The sequence below is a fragment of the Podarcis melisellensis genome (genome assembly GCF_964234715.1).
Source record: "Podarcis melisellensis genome assembly, chromosome: 2".
NCBI classification, from domain to species: domain Eukaryota; kingdom Metazoa; phylum Chordata; class Lepidosauria; order Squamata; family Lacertidae; genus Podarcis; species Podarcis melisellensis.
The window spans coordinates 33,081,896-33,099,299 of record NC_138529.1 but is presented as its reverse complement, the minus strand read 5'-3'; the positions used below and the strand labels follow the sequence as shown (position 1 = coordinate 33,099,299).

The window sequence follows — 17,404 nt, the reverse complement described above, 5'->3', positions numbered from 1 at the left end:
GTCATATCATCCTCATCCTCAAAGGTTTTTGCAACCAGAGACGTGCAATATTCATCTTTTAATAAATGATAGAATGACTGAATATATAAAGGAAATAATTGGACAAGCCTTCTGGAAAGCAGGATGTTGCCAATTAGGTGCTTTGATCATCATTTCATAGCTGGGCTTTTAGGGTGGACCTTATGACAGGTAAGCTACAGTTTCATTATTCTTTGTGTGTAAGGAATGTGCTTTAAAATGTATGATGCATATACCTCCTCTCAGATCTCTTATATGCCACCTTGAACTTTCTGGAAGAAAAGATGGGACTAAATGCATAACATTTCCTTTAATTATTATGTAACAGCTAACCACGTGGTCACATTTCACCCCTCCATTTCAGAATAATGTATGCTATAAACAATACTGAGAAAATCAGCCGAGCATAGAAAAACACGCTCTCAGTAATAGCCATGATCCTGTTCCATTCTGCACTGGTAGCCATTTGGCTCTTCTCGGGAAATAGCTGTTCCCTCATCTGTTTCACCTCTGAATAGATACTTCTGAGGAAGATGTAAGCCTCTGCTTCTGCATCTTCTTTGCCTGCCAGGACATGATCACAGGGCTCTTTCTGCTCATCTGAAATATAAAGAAGCACATGTTGCAAATCCTTAGCTAAGTTGGAGCTCTATCACTGGAAGTCCTGGGCCAGAGGCGATGATGATATTATGGCTCAGCTACAGATGGCAAATTATGCCTTCATAAGGCTTTCCATGATATTTGAGGACCAAACACCGCACAGGTAATATCCAGTGTCATATAGAATCAGCTGTGGAATATTTTACTGTGCACCAAACTGGCTAAGTTTTGGGAGAAAGTGCTGGACTATATATATAGTGTTTTGTTTATAAACAAGACACTACGGGGAAAAAATTAAGATTTTCAAAGGTGAATATGCTCTTAAACTATATACCCGTTGGTCAAGATTAAAAACCGGACAGCGAAAATGGATTCTACAGTAAAAGCATACGGTATGTTTCAAAGACCTTTTGCCCATATTACATCTCCAACAAAGAGCTACATTAGATAGTCCTTTCTTATACAAATGTAAGGGAGCTCAATAGATTCCAAATAGTATTTTCTGTTGTATAAGTCTTGGTTCCACTGATAAGTCTAATACTGAAGCCACGACATTTTCCTGCTGTCTAGGTAATAGTGAACATTCCAATTCTTTATTCCAATCGTTTCTTAAACTTCATATCAGACATATGTTGTTGTCGTTGTTAATAAACTGTGGAATATTTTCTGCTCTGGGGACCTCTGGCTCTTCCCCACTACTCAAACCTTGTTTGTGTATCACTTGTAATAATGAGGGTTGCCCTGGCCTTCCATCAGTCATTTTTAGAAGTTCTAAAATGAGTTTTTCAAAGGTTTCTTTGCACACTATAAACTCCTCCTCTCTCTGAGCCCATTGAGCTTGGGCTGGGCTGGCACAAAGAGTACACTGCACTGAACCTGCATAGAATATAATTCTAATGGGTTCCCTGTCCCTTGCAAAGTACCCCCAGGAGAGGGCAGTTTGTATCAGAAAGGGCCCCAAAGCTCCCCATATTAATTGTAGTCTTTTAAATGTGTCTGTGGGGGTTATTGTTTTGTTTTAAATTATTTACTTGTGTTTTTATCCTGTATTTTATTCTGTGAACCGCCCTGTGATCTTGCAATGAAGGGCAGTATATAAATTTAATAAATAATAATAATAATAATTTTCAAAGTAATAACATTTTATTTCAGACAGTGGAGCTGGAGGGCAGCCCACTCTGGTCATTTGTCCAGTGTGTGTTTTGCAATAATCTGTTATAAGGTGCCTTAAGGATCATTCAGCCAAATCTTACATAAACCTAGCATCAGCATCACCTGTATTACCCTTCACCTGCAGGTCCCAGCACAGGTTACAACAGTTTATAAATCCAAATGAAAAACAGCCAAAACAGATTACAAGCACAGGGATAGGGCAGGCCCTGAAAACACACATCCCAGGTGTCAAAGGCCTGGGTATTTATTTAGAGGTGCATTAAATAAATCACAAATTTATAAATGCTAGGCTGGCACCCGAGCCTGAGCTCGGGTTGCTTTAGACAAATAGCACATCCCGTCAGGAAATACTCCAGGTACTTTCACATGCAAACGATACTGGGGTATAGTGGGCTCACATTCAAAATCCATAGTAAACAATTTTCCATAATGTGTCCTCCCTTTGCCCTCCTCCTTTTGCATTTACTTTTTGAAAAATGAATTATGGGCTGTCTCGCAGGGGTCATCATTCTTCACAGTGGTCATTGTAAACCTTTGAGACCTAACACAGGAGCCCCCTTCTGCATATTTTGGCATATATGATTTGCACCTTCCCTCCCTCTCTCTGTGCTGGCTGCTGTTCACTATTATTCTCTCTCAACTTGTACAATTTTAAATGTGTGTGTGTGTGTAAATACAAAGGAAACAGACCATTCACAGGTTGATCTGATCTTGGATGCCATGAAACACTGACTTGCTGTGCAGCAATTTATGGGTTTGAGGCTGTTCAATCAAAGTATTAATTTCTTATGAATACTGACCAGGATAAGAAACGTATTTTTCAGATGTTTTGTTCTTTCTCCTAGAGGAAATGAGTCTCTCGCATTTGAGGAACCAACGGGGAGGTTTCATCTCCTTCAGAGACCTTGTCACATAATTCTCAAGGAGGCTGACAACCATCAGCAGGAAAACTCCCATGAAAAATTTTGCTGCAAAATGAAAGGATGTTAGATGGATCTTTCCTAGCACTATCAAATAATTACTTTTCCATTATAAGCTGCAAGTAGAAGGACTCTTGACTTTTCCCAACAGTGTTTAGGAGCATTTCACTTTTTCTATTTGTACTTCCTAAGTTCTGTTCTTGCCAACAAAGGTCTGTATAGTAGAAACTATGGTTTTCCCAGTAGTGATATATGGAAGTGAAAGCTGGACCATAAAGAAGGCTGACTGCCGAAGAATTGATGCTTTTGAATTAAGGTGCTGGAGGAGACTCTTGAGAGTCCCATGGACTGCAAGAAGATCAAACCTATCCATTCTTAAGGAAATCTGCCCTGAGTGCTCACTGGAAGGACAGATCACGAAGCTGAGGCTCCAATACTTTGGCCACCTCATGAGAAGAGAAGACTCCCTGGAAAAGACCCTGATGTTGGGAAAGATGGAGGGCACAAGGAGAAGGGGATGACAGAGGACGAGATGGTTGGATAGTGTTCTCGAAGCTACCAGCATGAGTTTGACCGAACTGCGGGAGGCAGTGGAAGACAGAAGTGCCTGGCATGCTCTGGTCCATGGGGTCACGAAGAGTCGGACACGACTAAACGACTAAACAACAACAACAAGTTCTGTTCACCTCTCACTAGGCATGATGTAGCTGCTGGGGAATAGATGGGGAAATACAGGGCAACAGTGATTGGACAATGGCATCATGTGTGTGCCCTGAAAACAGTGAATGAGCACAGCTTGGCTATTCCACACTAAATGCCTAGTATGGAAGTGCCCTAAAATAGATGGTGGCTTAGCACTAGCATTCTATAACCTTGCATTCCCAGCCGAGACATGCCAGTAACTAGATCTACTCCAATAAGACCTTTGTGTCTCAGTCTCAAAGTGATTTCATCTGGTTATTTGAAATTTCTACAAGGCATAAGGGTAGGGGGAACCCCATTAGCAGATTTGGGGCAGGGGTAGGAGAGGGAGGACAAGTGCCATTGTGTTCACGGAAGCTGCTCCATGCACAGAGTGATTTAGCTGGGTACAACGCAAAGAAGTATTAAGAAGCAGGAAGTTGATTTATGTTGGAACCTTCTTATCAGGACACTTTTAAATCAAGAATACACTTAGGTAGGGCTGCCACACATCCAGAATTTTCTGGATATAGCCAGGATTTGTCTGTTGAAAATGGCGTCAGGGCAGAATTTTTGCAAGCCAGTTAAAATTTCTGGGATAACCCAAGTGTATGGCAACCCGTTTCAGTAGTGTTGATTTTTTGGTGAATTTCGGGGGGGGGGGCTTTAAAACCGGATTTTCACTTCTTGAAATATGACAACCCTAACAGGCAAAGAAAAGCCGCTGTTTAATTTACATGATCAGTTCTCTCAGGATGTATATATACTATATATTTAAAGCATGTACTTTCCTTCAAAGAATTCTGGGCATTCTAGTTTGCTAAAGGCTGCTGGGAATGGTAACTCGGTGAGGGCTAACTTACATTGCCTAAAATTCTTAGAAGGAAAGCATGTGTTTCAATGTGGTTTAAAGGCATGGTGTATACCAGAGGCGCCAGCTTGCGAGGGCAATTGGAGAGCCAGTGTTACACACATGGGATGTTGGGAGGAGCCGGGGTAGAGTCAAATATGGCGGTCCAACAGCTTCAATGGCCGATAGTTCCTCCTCTGCCTTCTACTGGTGCCACCACCGATGGGAGGCTGCTTTGACCCTTCTTCCCCTCCAAAGCATCAGCAGGAGGAGAAGGAGCCGGCAACTGGCGCCACGCTGCATTTTGCTCCGCGCTTCGCCTCCACCCTTTTCAGACATGGGTGGGGGGTTTACCTCCACCACAAAAATATTCAGGGGGCCCAAAAGAGCTCGGCTCCCAGGATCTGGTGCCCCTGGTGTGTACACAGCCACAGTACTGATTGCAAAAAAAATCAGCCCATGTCTTCTAGCTAGATTTGCCTTGTGCAAAGTTTTGCCAGAAGGATATCCGAGGTTGTAATCCTATACCTATTTATCTGGGAGTAAGCCCACTGAACTTAGTAGTTGCTTCTGAGTAGACATGCATAGGATTGCGCTGTGAAGGTTCCTCAGGACAAGAGAGTATTCTATAATATAGCTCATATATAATATACTTTGTTTCCTGGCAGCGGGAGTTGATTATACATCCACTTGAAATTACTATTGCTTACCTATTATAGGGGGGTCATCTGAGGATGCTGGCAGAATACTATTTAGAATCAGCGACAAAAAAGAGACTTCTAGGATCAATGTGATCTTGACGTTGATCTTTTCAGAATCACTGGCAGAAGTGAAGGAAACAGCCATATCCAGGAAGAAGAGAACAGCGGTTGGGATGATCAGATTCAGCACATACAGAATAGGACGCCTCTGCATAAAAATCTGTTGAGAGATTAAAAACACTGCACATCAAACTGCTTGAAGACAACAACAAACGCAAGTGGGATTTGATTGCAACAAGGAGTCATCCCCTAATTTTCAAAACTTGACAGCTAGGGGTTGTTTATCTCCCCCCCCCCCATTGAACCGAAACAGGTGTTCCAGTGGGTCACTGAGGCTAGGGGCTCTTCCAGCTTTCTCCTTCAGACAATCCTTCTGCATTGACTTTTCCGTCAAGGATCTATCATGCATTGCAGAAGATGCTGAGTCATGTTTCAGGTTGTGTGCTCAGCCAACTCCCACTTCCTGCACAAATAACACCTCTGCATAACAACTCCATCTTCTTATTAAGGAAGCCCAGATTATAAACATCCAAGAAATCCTATGCTTTCTTGGAATAAAGGCCATTCCCTTCTCCAGACTGTGGTCCAGGCATCTGATCAGCATTTTACTCATACCCTCCAACATTACTCAGATGAAAATAGGGTCATTTCTCCTTCCCCCCCAATTTACCCTCCTCGATGCCCCATTTTGTGGTGTCCCCCCCGCAGAGCATTTCCTGTCAGAAGAAGGGCAAGTGCCACCACTACACAAAAGGGACACAGCACACAGACCCCCCCCCCCGCTGAGAAAATTCTGTAATCCCAATTTTATTTTATTCTTTGGTAGATTTACCAAAAGAAAAACAGCAATAAATTTTTTTTTAGAAAGGGGCATGGACACAAAGCATTAAAAAATGATAATCAAGATTCCTTGTGTTCTGCTCTGCCTATCTTCCCACCCAGGGTAGCCCTGCCCTTTGCCTGCCCCTAACAGCTGATATGTCATATGGGGCTGAAGAAGAAGAAGAGTTTGGATTTGATATGCCACTTTATCACTACCTGAAGGAGTCTCAAAGCGGCTCACATTCTCCTTTCCCTTCCTCCCCCACAACAAACACTCTGTGAGGCGAGTGGGGCTGAGAGACTTCAAAGAAGTGTGACTAGCCCAAGGTCACCCAGCAGCTGCATGTAGAGGAGTGGAGACGCAAACCCGGTTCACCAGATTACGAGTCTACCGTTCGTAACCACTACACCACACTGAGCCTCTTCTCCTCACTTGCTCTCCAGGAGCTACTATGAGCTGCCCAAAGGAGGAGGCCAGCAGCAGTGGCTATAGAGAGGCAATGGGAGGCTCCCTCACAGCCACCACTGCCACCATAATGGTCACTTGGAACAAGCACCGGCTCATTCTCCCCTCTCTCCCCAAGCTCGGTGGTGGCAGTGCTGGCAGGGGAATAGAGACATTCCGGGATCAAATCAGAAGCTGGGATGGCTTTCGCAATTCTGGGACCGCCTTTGGAAAATTGGAGGGTATTATTTTACTTCGCAACCTGTCTCTTCCATAGGATCTAAAATGAAATGGGTAATACATAATTGGGGACAGTGAGTCCCCGAGGTGATCAGTATTCTGTTTCTGGGCTCTTATGCCACACGTTGTGACCACCAGTGACTTAACGGTATTTCTTGAAGAAGAATCCTCCGTAGCGACAACAAAATTTCATTGAAACAATGCAATCTGCAGAATGTTTCCTGTTAAACAATGGAAGTCAAAGCCCTGATGAGCAACTCATCAGTCTTATATACCTGGTAAGTCACCGTACTATAGTTCATCTCAAGACCAGTCATGGTATCACGGGAAACAATGATGTTGTTGTACTTCCACTCCCCATTGGTTAAGTATAGGTTGCGATCTTTGGCATCCAATTTAGTGGAAAACGTTTTGTCCGACATTTTCACTTCCTTATCTGGAGCGAGAGAAAAACAAAGGGACAGCAGCTTAAGATGGGGTTCTGTTTTCCTTGTAGCCTCTACATAACCTCCCCACTCCACCATCCAAACAAAGGAGACCTAAACTCTTAAAATGCTTTGTGCGATATAGTAATAATTCAGCAATGCTAACTCATATTTGCCAACTCTTCATATTTACCAGGGACAGTTCCTATTTTCTGGTACTATATGTGGTAAATTACATTTCCCTCTTATTTTGGCAGGAGATGCTGCAGGTGCCTAAAAAACTCCAATGACTTATATGCTTTCCTTGGTTGCTAACAGCAGTGTGTGTGTGTGTGTGTGTGTTGTACAGTGGTACCTCGGGTTAAGAACTTAATTCATTCTAGAGGTCTGTTCTTAACCTGAAACTGTTCTTAACCTGAGGCACCATTTTAGCTAATGGGGCTGCCTGCTGCCGCCGTGCCGCCACCACATGATTTCGGCTCTCATCCTGAAGCAAAGTTCTTAACCCGAGGTACTATTTCTGTTAGCGGTGTCTGTAAACCTGAAGCGTCTGTAACCCGAGGTAACACTGTATAATAGAACTGCAAAGAGGACAGGAAAAGCCATGCTGGTTGCTTAGTGCTGTTTCCTCATGTCATGCTTACAGGCTTCCCTTCAGCATCTGATTGGATGCTGTGGGAAATGGGATTCTGGGCCAGTTAGACCTTTGGTCTGACCCATCAAGACTCTTCTTGTGGCCTTACGGGCTAAAACGTCCTCCTACCATGGCCACTTCCAGACTTCTGCCATTTTGTGGGTGGGATCAATTTTCATACCAGCACATTCTGGTGGTGCAGTCAAAGCAGATTAGGTGCTACTGTGCAACAAAATCCCTCCCCTCAACCTTGGTGTGGTGTCTTACTTTCCCCTCCCCCTTTTCTTTTGCGCCTGTCAATCAAAACAGGTGGAGTCAAGGGGAAGCAACATTTGTTTGGGAGGCTGTGCTAGTGGGGGCGCCCCCAATATTTTGTTCAAGTTGGCGCCAATGTCAAGCAGCAAGCGTACTCGAGAGAATAATATGCTGTTTACGGCTTACCTGAATGCATGGGGGAGAGCACAGTTATGTTGCAAGCCTGCTTATCAAAAGGAAAGGTGAAGATGTGCAGACTGCAAGATGATGTCAGGTGAAAAGCCTGGTGCTGCATCATGTCTCCACTGGAAGAAACGCGAAGGAATGGGCTGGTTCTGGACTTCTCTTCATTGGCCCTGAAACATTGCCATTAAGGCCCAAGAGATTAAGCAACAGGCTTGGAATCACTTGTTTTAGTTCAGGTAACCCTTTCGCAGCTGAAGTTTGCTTTCCCTACCCCTCACCATCCCAATGTCTTTTTCTCTTTCTATGCATTTTTGATTATTTGGTATTGAGTTGGTTATATGTGATAGTGTTTTTAATACTATTTGCACATGCAAAAGTTCCTGGGCTGCTTTATTTCTAATCAGTGCATGTCCTGTGGTTTCCCGCTGGAATCCTGCGACTTTTTGCACCATTAAATGTTCCTTTTTCATTTCGTCTTGGTTTTGTTGTGCTATAGCAAAAGAGTGCCCCTCCAGACGGCAATAGTGCAATAACATTGGGGGGAAATCACAGAACAACCAATAACGCTGAGAGACGTGTAGAAATCCACCGCTGAGGCACTATTCTTATGTTAATAATATGTTACAGAATACACCTGTAAAAAACACCAGTCTGGAGGAGCCCTCAATCCTAAAGACTGGAATATTTAAAGCATATTACAAGTAGGTTGCACAGTAATTTATAAGGTGCTGGTAATATAAAGAGTATTAACAAGGAACTGAAAATGTGAAGTTAAGGCAGACAGTTCTGGAACACTCTCTCTCTCTCTGTGGCGTATTTCCCTCATCTCATCCTATTTGCTAGTCTTTGTAGTAACCTCCAGTTAAATACTTCTATAGTAAACTTAGGGCATGTAATTCTTGCCTACAACATAACAGTCCCAGGGTGGAGTCCTGGCCCCCTGTCGCCCCCCAAATCTTCCCCCCTGTCAGCAGCACCCCTAACAGTCATGCATTGAGGCTGAAATCTGAAGAGAGGTTATTTTTGTGTTGAAAATACACTGCGCAAGAGGAATGGGTTAAGTTCCCTCCCTGCCAATCGCAGCCTGACTGTTTCTCCCTCTCCCTCCTGCCATTTCCTTATGGATTAGTCCAAGGGCAACAGTTTTAACACTGCTACTCCCTCAAGAATTGAAAAGGGAGACGACAAGCTCAAGTCACCCATGAAGGTGGCTCAGTGCAGGGAGCAGCGCTTGTACTGTGCAGAATGACAGCTGAGATTCATTTGCGATATACGGTACTCCCTTTCTCTTCATCAACAAAAGCATAAGCAGGTCAGTGGTGGGTGGGTGGGAGAAGCACAGAGAGCAAGAGAATACAATGCATGCCGCCTCACAAATTAATGACACAGAGCTACAGATCTGACCCAAACGGCTGGTATTAATTTTAGTGGATGGGATAAGTCACACAGAATCTTACATTCTCCACAGCTCTTAAAAGAATCTGAGCTTTTCAAGATCTGGAAGCAGCTGGCCAGGCAGAATTAAGTACGTTTACACCCCACTGACGATTTTAGCAGGAGAATTAAAATCCTCTTACCTCTGTCTGGCTGAAATCAATTGTGTTTACCTTTGTCTAAACCAAACTCATGTGAAGTATCAAAGTAGGCAAACACTCCAGGGATCAAAATTGACTGAAGACCACAAATGCCCCAGATAGTTGGGAGAGGGAAGACATCACCATTACTAGTGTGTTGCTATAGTTTTCCGGTGGGGGTTGTTTTGCTTTTATGGTATAATGCAGTGATTTTTAACCAGTGTGTCGTGGCGCCCTGGGGTGCCTTGAATGATGGTCAGGGGTGCCGCAGGGCAACACTGGCCTCTGTCCCTCTTTCCTTCCCTCCCTCCTCTGATGCCCCCTTGCACCTCTGCCTCCCAAAGGCTTGCACGGCTGTTTGTTGCAGCAGCCCTGGCTACAAGCTCCCCAGGTGAATGGTGTCTCTGGGAGGCACCTCTCTTTGAGGTGGGGTGGGGGCAGCTCAGAGACCAGCTGCCTGGAGGGCTCCCAAGGAGAGGGGAGAAGAGGCTGAAGGAACACCCCACAAGGGTGGGTGGTTGAAAAGGGGTGAGGGGCTGCCAGCTCTGCAGGCAAAGTGTGATGTAACAGGGCTCCTGAGCCCCACAGGGGTGCCACAGAAAGAATGTAGTTGGTTAAGGGAGCCGTGGACTCAGAAAGGTTGAAAATCTCTGATATAATGTATTTATTTTAATGTTTTCAAATGTGTTGCACTTGGAGACCTTTGGGTAACTAGTAACTAACAAGTCTAATTAACTTATCACCATTGCTACCACCAATATAGCCATTTGTTTACTCTCTAGCATGAATTTTAAATTTTCTAACTTCATCTAACTATTTGTGGGTGTTTCCCCACATCATTTCATCTGCAAACAACACTTATTTAGTATTCAGAAGGTTGGAGCTGCTAAAGCTTTTTTGGGAGGGAAGGGGAGAAATCAACATAAGCATTGCTTTAAATAAGTTGCCAATGGAATAAATGATCCTTACTGTTCTTCTATAGAGATTTCAGGGATCCAGAATTTATCCGCTGGGAGATTGAGATGGGTAATGCCACAGAAGTCAGAGGAATTCCATGACACAAAGTCATTTCTCCATTTCTACATTACAGAGTTGAGTGAGCAAAAAGATTAGTGTACAACATCTCAGTCTGCTTATTTAGGAGAATTGATAAAATCTCTGAACAGTGGACATAAAGCAATGACTATTAATAACAGCCAGAGAAGATCAGCATCAAAAAACCCCAACAATCAAGTAAAAGATATGTGCAAATAGGCTTGTAGAAATAAAAATGTTTTAGTAGGCATCTAAATCAGTATAAAGGGACGCGGGTGGCACTGTGGGTTAAACCACAGAGCCTAGGACTTGCCGATCAGAAGGTCGTCGGTTCGAATCCCCGCGACGGGGTGAGCTTCCATTGCTCAGTCCCTGCTCCTGCAAACCTTGCAGTTCGAAAGCACGTCAAAATGTAAGTAGATAAACAGGTAAACAGCATTTCCGTGCGCTGCTCTGGTTCGCCAGAAGCGGCTTAGTCATGCTAGCCACATGACTCAGAAGCTGTACGCCGGCTCCCTCGGCCAATAAAGCGAGGTGAGCGTCACAACCCCAGAGTTGGCCACGACTGGACCTAATGGTCAGGGGTCCCTTTACCTTTACCTTTAAATCAGTATAATGAAGGTGCTTGCTGTCACATTGAAATACTGACTTCTCACAAATGTGGAACAAACATGGTATAGCATTTGTAACTGCAAGCACTGCAGATCAAAGTGGTCAAATAGGTATGTAGGTGCTCTGACAAGTAAATGGTTTCCAAATTCTTAATGGCTTTATATACTCATAGTAAAATATTGAATTTGGCCCAATCAGCAATCCGGCGGCTACTGCAGATCTTGAAGCAGAAATATAATGTGGTCCAGGATTTCACTCCTGTTAGCAATCGTGCTGCACCGTTCTGCACTAACTGCAGTTTCCAGACCAACCATAAGGGGAGCCCCACAAAGAGTGCATTGCAGTCATTCAGTTGTGAAGTTATGGGTCTGCTATGGGTCAAGCTATCTCGGTCGAGGAATGGCCATAGCTGCTGTACCAGCTGAAGTTGGCAAAAGGTTATCCTAGACACAATATTCATCTGGGCCTTCAGCAACAAAATTGGATCCAGGAGCACCCTAAGATTGCTCCTCCAAAAGGAGTGCGACCCTTTCTAGGTCAGGCAACTGGTCCATTTCTTGGAAAGGGGAAGCACTCAGCCCCATTCTTTTTCCTTACCAAGATTCAAGCTCAGCTGGACAAACCAAGGGCTAGTACAATATGATAAAAAAAGGAGAGCCTTACCACAAACAGCCAGAAGTAAGTTGTAATCACTTGCAACTTCTCTACCTGTAAGGAAACAAAAACAGAAGGGGCACAACCCATCCACAGTGATGCACCTTCCGAAATAGACGGGCTTAACTCTTTAACTTGAAATCAGTGGAACATAAAAATGCTTCACTTTGTCTGGATCACCCCCAAATTATAAAATTCCCTCCTCCTCGCTTGTTTGAAGTGTGAAGCTCGCCGGAGATTTTGGCGTCTTACCACTGCCAGGATAGAGACGAGAGTAAAATCCAACTTGACAGTCAAAGGTTTTCTCCAGTCCTTCTTGGGTCTGGTATACAGGAGGAGCTTGTTGTCGTTAGAAATATTCAGATATTCAACCACACTGTGATGTGAACAGTTCCATGTGAAGGCAATTCCTACTGCAAATGGAATGAAAAGTTTTCTTATTCCTAACCACCACTCAAGCCAGGAACAGCCTTTCTCACTAACTGCCTATTATGGATGGCAACATATGAGAGCAAAATCACTGTTCCTAATTCAGACACCAACCCATCCCTTAGACCGTCATCATAGGAAAGAGAGTCTTACCTGGGAACAGAACAAAAAGGGCACAACAGACAAACGGTTTCCACATTCTTCTTCTGCACCTGAGAGATGGCAACAGACTGCGGAGGCTGTGCAAGGAGCCGAATGAGGAGGCATCAATGAATTTTAAACCTTGCAGGGATGAAGTGCACACTATAAACTTTGGTCAAAGTCTCGCACGAAAGCCCTCTTGGGAGCGAGCTTCTTTGAAATTATTAATACTTTATTTCCTGTAAACAGGAAGAACACTTTTCTCACACCAAGGTAGTCACTCTGGGCGGCTCCCAACAGAATATTGAAAACACGATGAAACATCAAACGTTAAAAACTTCCCTAAAGTTTTTATGAGGGCCATTGCTTAGGGAACCAGAAGTGTGCCACCCATGCCCAAGAGGAAGGCACCAGTCCAATGAGGACTGAGTGTGTTCAGTGAGCAGAGAACGCTGGATGTAATACAGTGGTACCTCGGGTTAAGAACTTAATTCGTTCTGGAGGTCTGTTCTTAACCTGAAACTGTTCTTAACCTGAGGTACCACTTTAGCTAATGGGGCCTCCTGCGGCCTCCGTGCCACCGTTGTGCGATTTCTGTTCTCATCCTGAAGCAAAGTTCTTAACCCGAGGTACTATTTCCAGTTCTGAAGAGCAGCATTTCACAGGGCAATGTAGGCTGTTGGTCCCACTTGTTTTCCATTATTGAGGCGGTCCCCAACATCCTATTTTTTGAGCATTCACCCTGATCTATTTTCTGGCTGGTTAGACCATGTTGGCTGTTTAATGAGCGTTCATTCTGATCTGTTGGCATGGAGGTTAGATGACGCTGCGTCAAAGCGAGCTCTATCCCATACTTTCCAGCACGTTCCCCTGTTCCCTATCCTTATTGCAAAAAATCAGGCCTTTTGGAGGGGGGGGGTGTCTGTTGTACAAGACCATCTAATCCAATCTAAAGCTCTGCCTCCATGGTTGGAGGCAGTTGTTGGACTCCATTGAGAGGTAATGGAGTGCACATTCGTGGGTGAAGTAAAACCACTTGAGAATCACAGTGCCTGCTGTGGCCGCAGAGACCGGTAACTCATAACTGCTGCCTCCTGTGTTGTTTTTACTGCATTAGCAGCACCAAAGTGGCCTCCCTGGTGCACAAACCTGGGCAGCGTGTATGGGAGTCCTGGGCTGCCCAGATGACACGACCCCACTCTCAGCCTCACTGATGTGGTCCAAAGGAAAGCAGATCAATATGTTTGGCACCAGCTTGGCTGCAGGAGTTGCTGGAAGGAGGTTTACAATGCGCCATCCAACCGCCTTAGGGACTCCACTCCAGATTTGTGTAGGGTTTACTCTTTAGCCTTCTCTTCTCCCCAAGTCCCAACAGATTTTCAGATTTTCCCTCAAGGTTTACTTTCGAAGCCTTTCTCTTGAATGAGCAAAGCAGTGGAGCTTTGGGATCAGAGTTTTCCTACTCCTAGATGGGCTGCCTTTCCAGGTTGATGAGCCTCATCCACCCCTCACTTCCCCCTACAGCACATGCAGAAACCGCCTTCTTGACCAATGGAACCATTCTTGGTCTTGTCTGCTCAACTCACCGGAGTATATTTTCACATGCAGGGGAAGTCGCTAACTCACCAATGAGTTTGAGACCCACTGGCTACCCTCACATGGTTTAGCCAACCAGTTGAAGCCATTTCTGGGATGTCACATGCTGACAGCTTCTAGGAGCCGCAGGTGAGAGCTGAGTTCAGGGTGGTGACCAAAGGTAGCCAAACTACCCCAGAAGGCACACAACATGTCCCCAACAGAGGTACCACCCTCCTAACACCATATACATCCCGGAGGCTGTAATGTTTCTGAATACCAGTTGTTTGAAACCACAGGAGGGGAGAGTGCTCTTGTGCTCATATTGTTGTTGTTGTTGTTATTATTATTATTATTATTATTATTATACTTGCAATTTTTCTACAGGCGCCTGGCTGGCCCCTGTGAGAACAGAATGCTATCAGATGGGCAATTGGCCTGATCTTTCAGGATCTTATTGTATTTTTAAGTGCACAACCTGAATTTCCCCGTATGTGATTGACCCCCCCACTGGAAAAAGAGTGACAGTCTGGAAGCACCCTAAGTCCTGTGTCCTCATTCTCAACCAACTGTTTCATTTCAGGGAAAGAAGAGTGATCTGTAAGGCCAGCAGCTTCTGCCCTTTCTGCTCCACCTATTTTTATTGGTTCACTTTCCAATAAAACTAAACTTGGGGTGGGTGGGGGTGGGGGATGATTAGGAAAAAGCCAACAACTGAAGGCAGTGGCAAGGACCCATCTCCTTAATGGAAAGTTGAAGCTCTCTTCTGACGCTGCGGTTATTGAAACACAACTGCACATTTCATATGCATATTGAAAATGGATCCCTGGGGCTTTCTGGGTGGCAGATAATGGAGAAGAAGGAACATAGCCAAAATGCTGTACTGGACAGATGTCTGTGATGGGTTACTTAATGTTAATTGCTTCAAAGCAGTGGCCTCAATTTGAAGGAATCAGAGAAGTTCATTTGGTTACACCCTGTCCAATTACATGGAATTTGCAAGCTGCTTCCTTGCCTTTTCCAGTGGTATTCTCATACCATACTCACCAGATGCACCAACCGCAGGGGGCTGAGGGGTTTTTGGCCCCTCAGTATCTGGGGGCAAGGGGCCAGGCCCCTGAATGCTGAGTGGCTGGAAGCAGTGGCAGAGGTTCCACCGGGGGTGGAGAGCAGGCGGGAGCGTGGCACATCGCCTGTGGGGGCATGGCGCTCAGCACAGGGTGTATGTGTGTGTGTGTGCCATCCCCTCTCCCCTCTCTTCCTCCACCAGTGGGTGGAAGAGGGCAAGTGTGGAGTCGGGCTCCTCGGCTTCTTGTCAATGGTTGGCCTTCTTGACCATCAGCCTTCTCCAGTTGCATGTACAGTGGTACCTCAGGTTACAGACGCTTCAGGTTGCAGTGGGAGGCCCCATTAGTTAAAGTGGTACCTCAGGTTAAGAACAGTTTCAGGTTAAGAACGGACCTCCAGAACTACAGTGGTACATCAGGTTACATATGCTTCAGGTTACATATGCTTGAGGTTACAGACTCAACTAACCCAGAAATAGTACCTCGGGTTAAGAACTTTGCTTCAGGATGAGAACAGAAATCGTGCTCCGGCGGTGCAGCGGCAGCAGGAGGCCCCATTAGCTAAAGTGGTACCTCAGGTTAAGAACAGTTTCAGGTTAAGAATGGACCTCCAGAACGAATTAAGTTCTTAACCTGAGGTACCACTGTATCATGAAGATCCAAGGGGTGCTGAGTTTGTCAGCAGGGTTGCGCTGAAGGACTGAAACTTCTGCACTCCGGCATGACCCTCTGAGGTGCCCGGTGCGCTGGTGCTGCGGTATGGTGTCGCATGTATGTGATATCATATGCATGTGACGTCATGTTATGTGTGGTGGGCCTGGTGCTCTGGTGTTTACTGGGTTTCCAGTGCTGTGTTTTTGATCTGTGTTCTCATGACGTTATAACAGTTCACGATGTTATAGGTTATTTTCTGAGGGGAGGAGAGGAACCTCTGAGAAATTAACGAATGTCAGAAGACAGGGAGGGAAAATGCTAGCAGCGGGACTGTGTCAGGCTAGTTAAGTGCAGAGCCCTTGGGAAACAATATCAGGCCACTGGCAATGCAAAAGAACTTGTCCTTTCCCCCAGCTCTGAGGAGTGGACAGAGACAAGAGAATGGGCAGGCTGGCAAGGTGATAGGATGTGTGTGAGGTGACAGGGAAAGAGTGTTGTTTCGCAAGGAGCAGAGGGGAAGAAAGGCAGATCCATCTTAGCTGCTGACTGGAGAGGCTGGGGAATATATGCCTGCCTGTTCTGAACTCAAGCCGGCTGAAGCTATGAGAGAAGCGAGGACAGACACTCTGGACTGGAGATATAATGCTGTGAAGGCTCATCCTCTCCATGTGTCTTGTACATTTTTGCAATGTACAGTGGTACCTCGGGTTACAGACACTTCAGGTTACAGACTCCACTAACCCAGAAATAGTACCTCGGGTTAAGAACTTTGCTTCAGGATGAGAACAGAAATTGTGCGGTGGCAGTGGGAGGCTCCATTAGCTAAAGTGGTACCTCAGGTTAAGAACAGTTTCGGACCTCCAGAATGAATTAAGTTCTTAACCCGAGGTACCACTGTACTTATAATAAACACAGCAGGTAAAGGAAGAGAATAAATTCAGGAGGGGGGGCATTCTGGTGGACTGAGTTTCAGAAAGCCTTTCAGAAGTTAAAGTGGCTTAAAACACACTCCATTGCCCGAGGACAACAAATCCACTTAAAAAAACAACAATACTTCCTGCGTTTAGGAAAGGGAAATATGCTGAAATGTGTTGATGAACAAATGGCTATGAGGAAAACATACAACAAACAAGCAAGAAAGCATGAATGCCATATCACCTCCATGCAAATCAGTCAGAATAAATGCTCAGTAAAGCCTGGGCACAGTCTAATCTCTCCTTAAGGTGTGTGCAAGCAACTCAGGATAAATGACCATTTATTAAACAGGCCATCTGGAGGGGTCCTCAGTCTTACCAGAACACATTCTTTGTTGGTTTTGCTGCAGCAGTCTAGCGCAGCAAACAAACAAGAAATATGAGCCACAGCAGCTGCACCAAAACTGCCTGAAGTACAGTTAGCCTGCAATTTACGGACATTTTATCTGTGTGCATTCAGCTTTATGTATGCTGCGAAATAGGTAAATTAATTTAAAAGGGGCGGAAGGTGGGTGGGCATCTTGGAAGAAAAAGACTTTGGCAACCTCACCCACGATTTTGGCTTTAGACGCAATCCCCGGAACGTAACCCCCGTTTCTGTTACTCACGCTCGGCGCAAGTATCCTTTGGTTTAGCTAGCAAACTCGACTGCTGATTACTGCATTCAGTCACAAGCAAC

At 45.0% G+C, this 17,404-nt stretch overlaps 2 protein-coding genes across 2 annotated transcripts in view; one reads left to right on the top strand and one right to left on the bottom strand.

The window, feature by feature from the left end:
- Nucleotides 1-277: 277 nt before the first annotated feature.
- LOC309361593 (uncharacterized protein) overlaps nt 278-17,404 on the bottom strand; it is a gene marked incomplete at its 5' end in the record, with an annotated part of 28,523 nt that continues 11,396 nt past the window's right edge. Inside the window, 9 exons of the mRNA XM_081896669.1 lie at nt 278-618; nt 2,592-2,759; nt 4,953-5,163; nt 6,786-6,946; nt 8,011-8,180; nt 10,554-10,663; nt 11,895-11,939; nt 12,138-12,298; nt 12,468-12,596. Coding sequence (XP_081752795.1) covers nt 359-618; nt 2,592-2,759; nt 4,953-5,163; nt 6,786-6,946; nt 8,011-8,180; nt 10,554-10,663; nt 11,895-11,939; nt 12,138-12,298; nt 12,468-12,596 — 1,415 coding nt within the window. The 3' untranslated portion in view covers nt 278-358. The remainder of the gene's footprint in view (nt 619-2,591; nt 2,760-4,952; nt 5,164-6,785; nt 6,947-8,010; nt 8,181-10,553; nt 10,664-11,894; nt 11,940-12,137; nt 12,299-12,467; nt 12,597-17,404) is intronic.
- Nucleotides 15,389-17,404, top strand: part of USH1G (USH1 protein network component sans) — a 162,559-nt gene continuing 160,543 nt past the window's right edge. The window contains exon 1 of the mRNA XM_081899776.1: nt 15,389-15,421. The gene's annotated coding sequence lies outside the window, so the exon portion shown is untranslated. The remainder of the gene's footprint in view (nt 15,422-17,404) is intronic.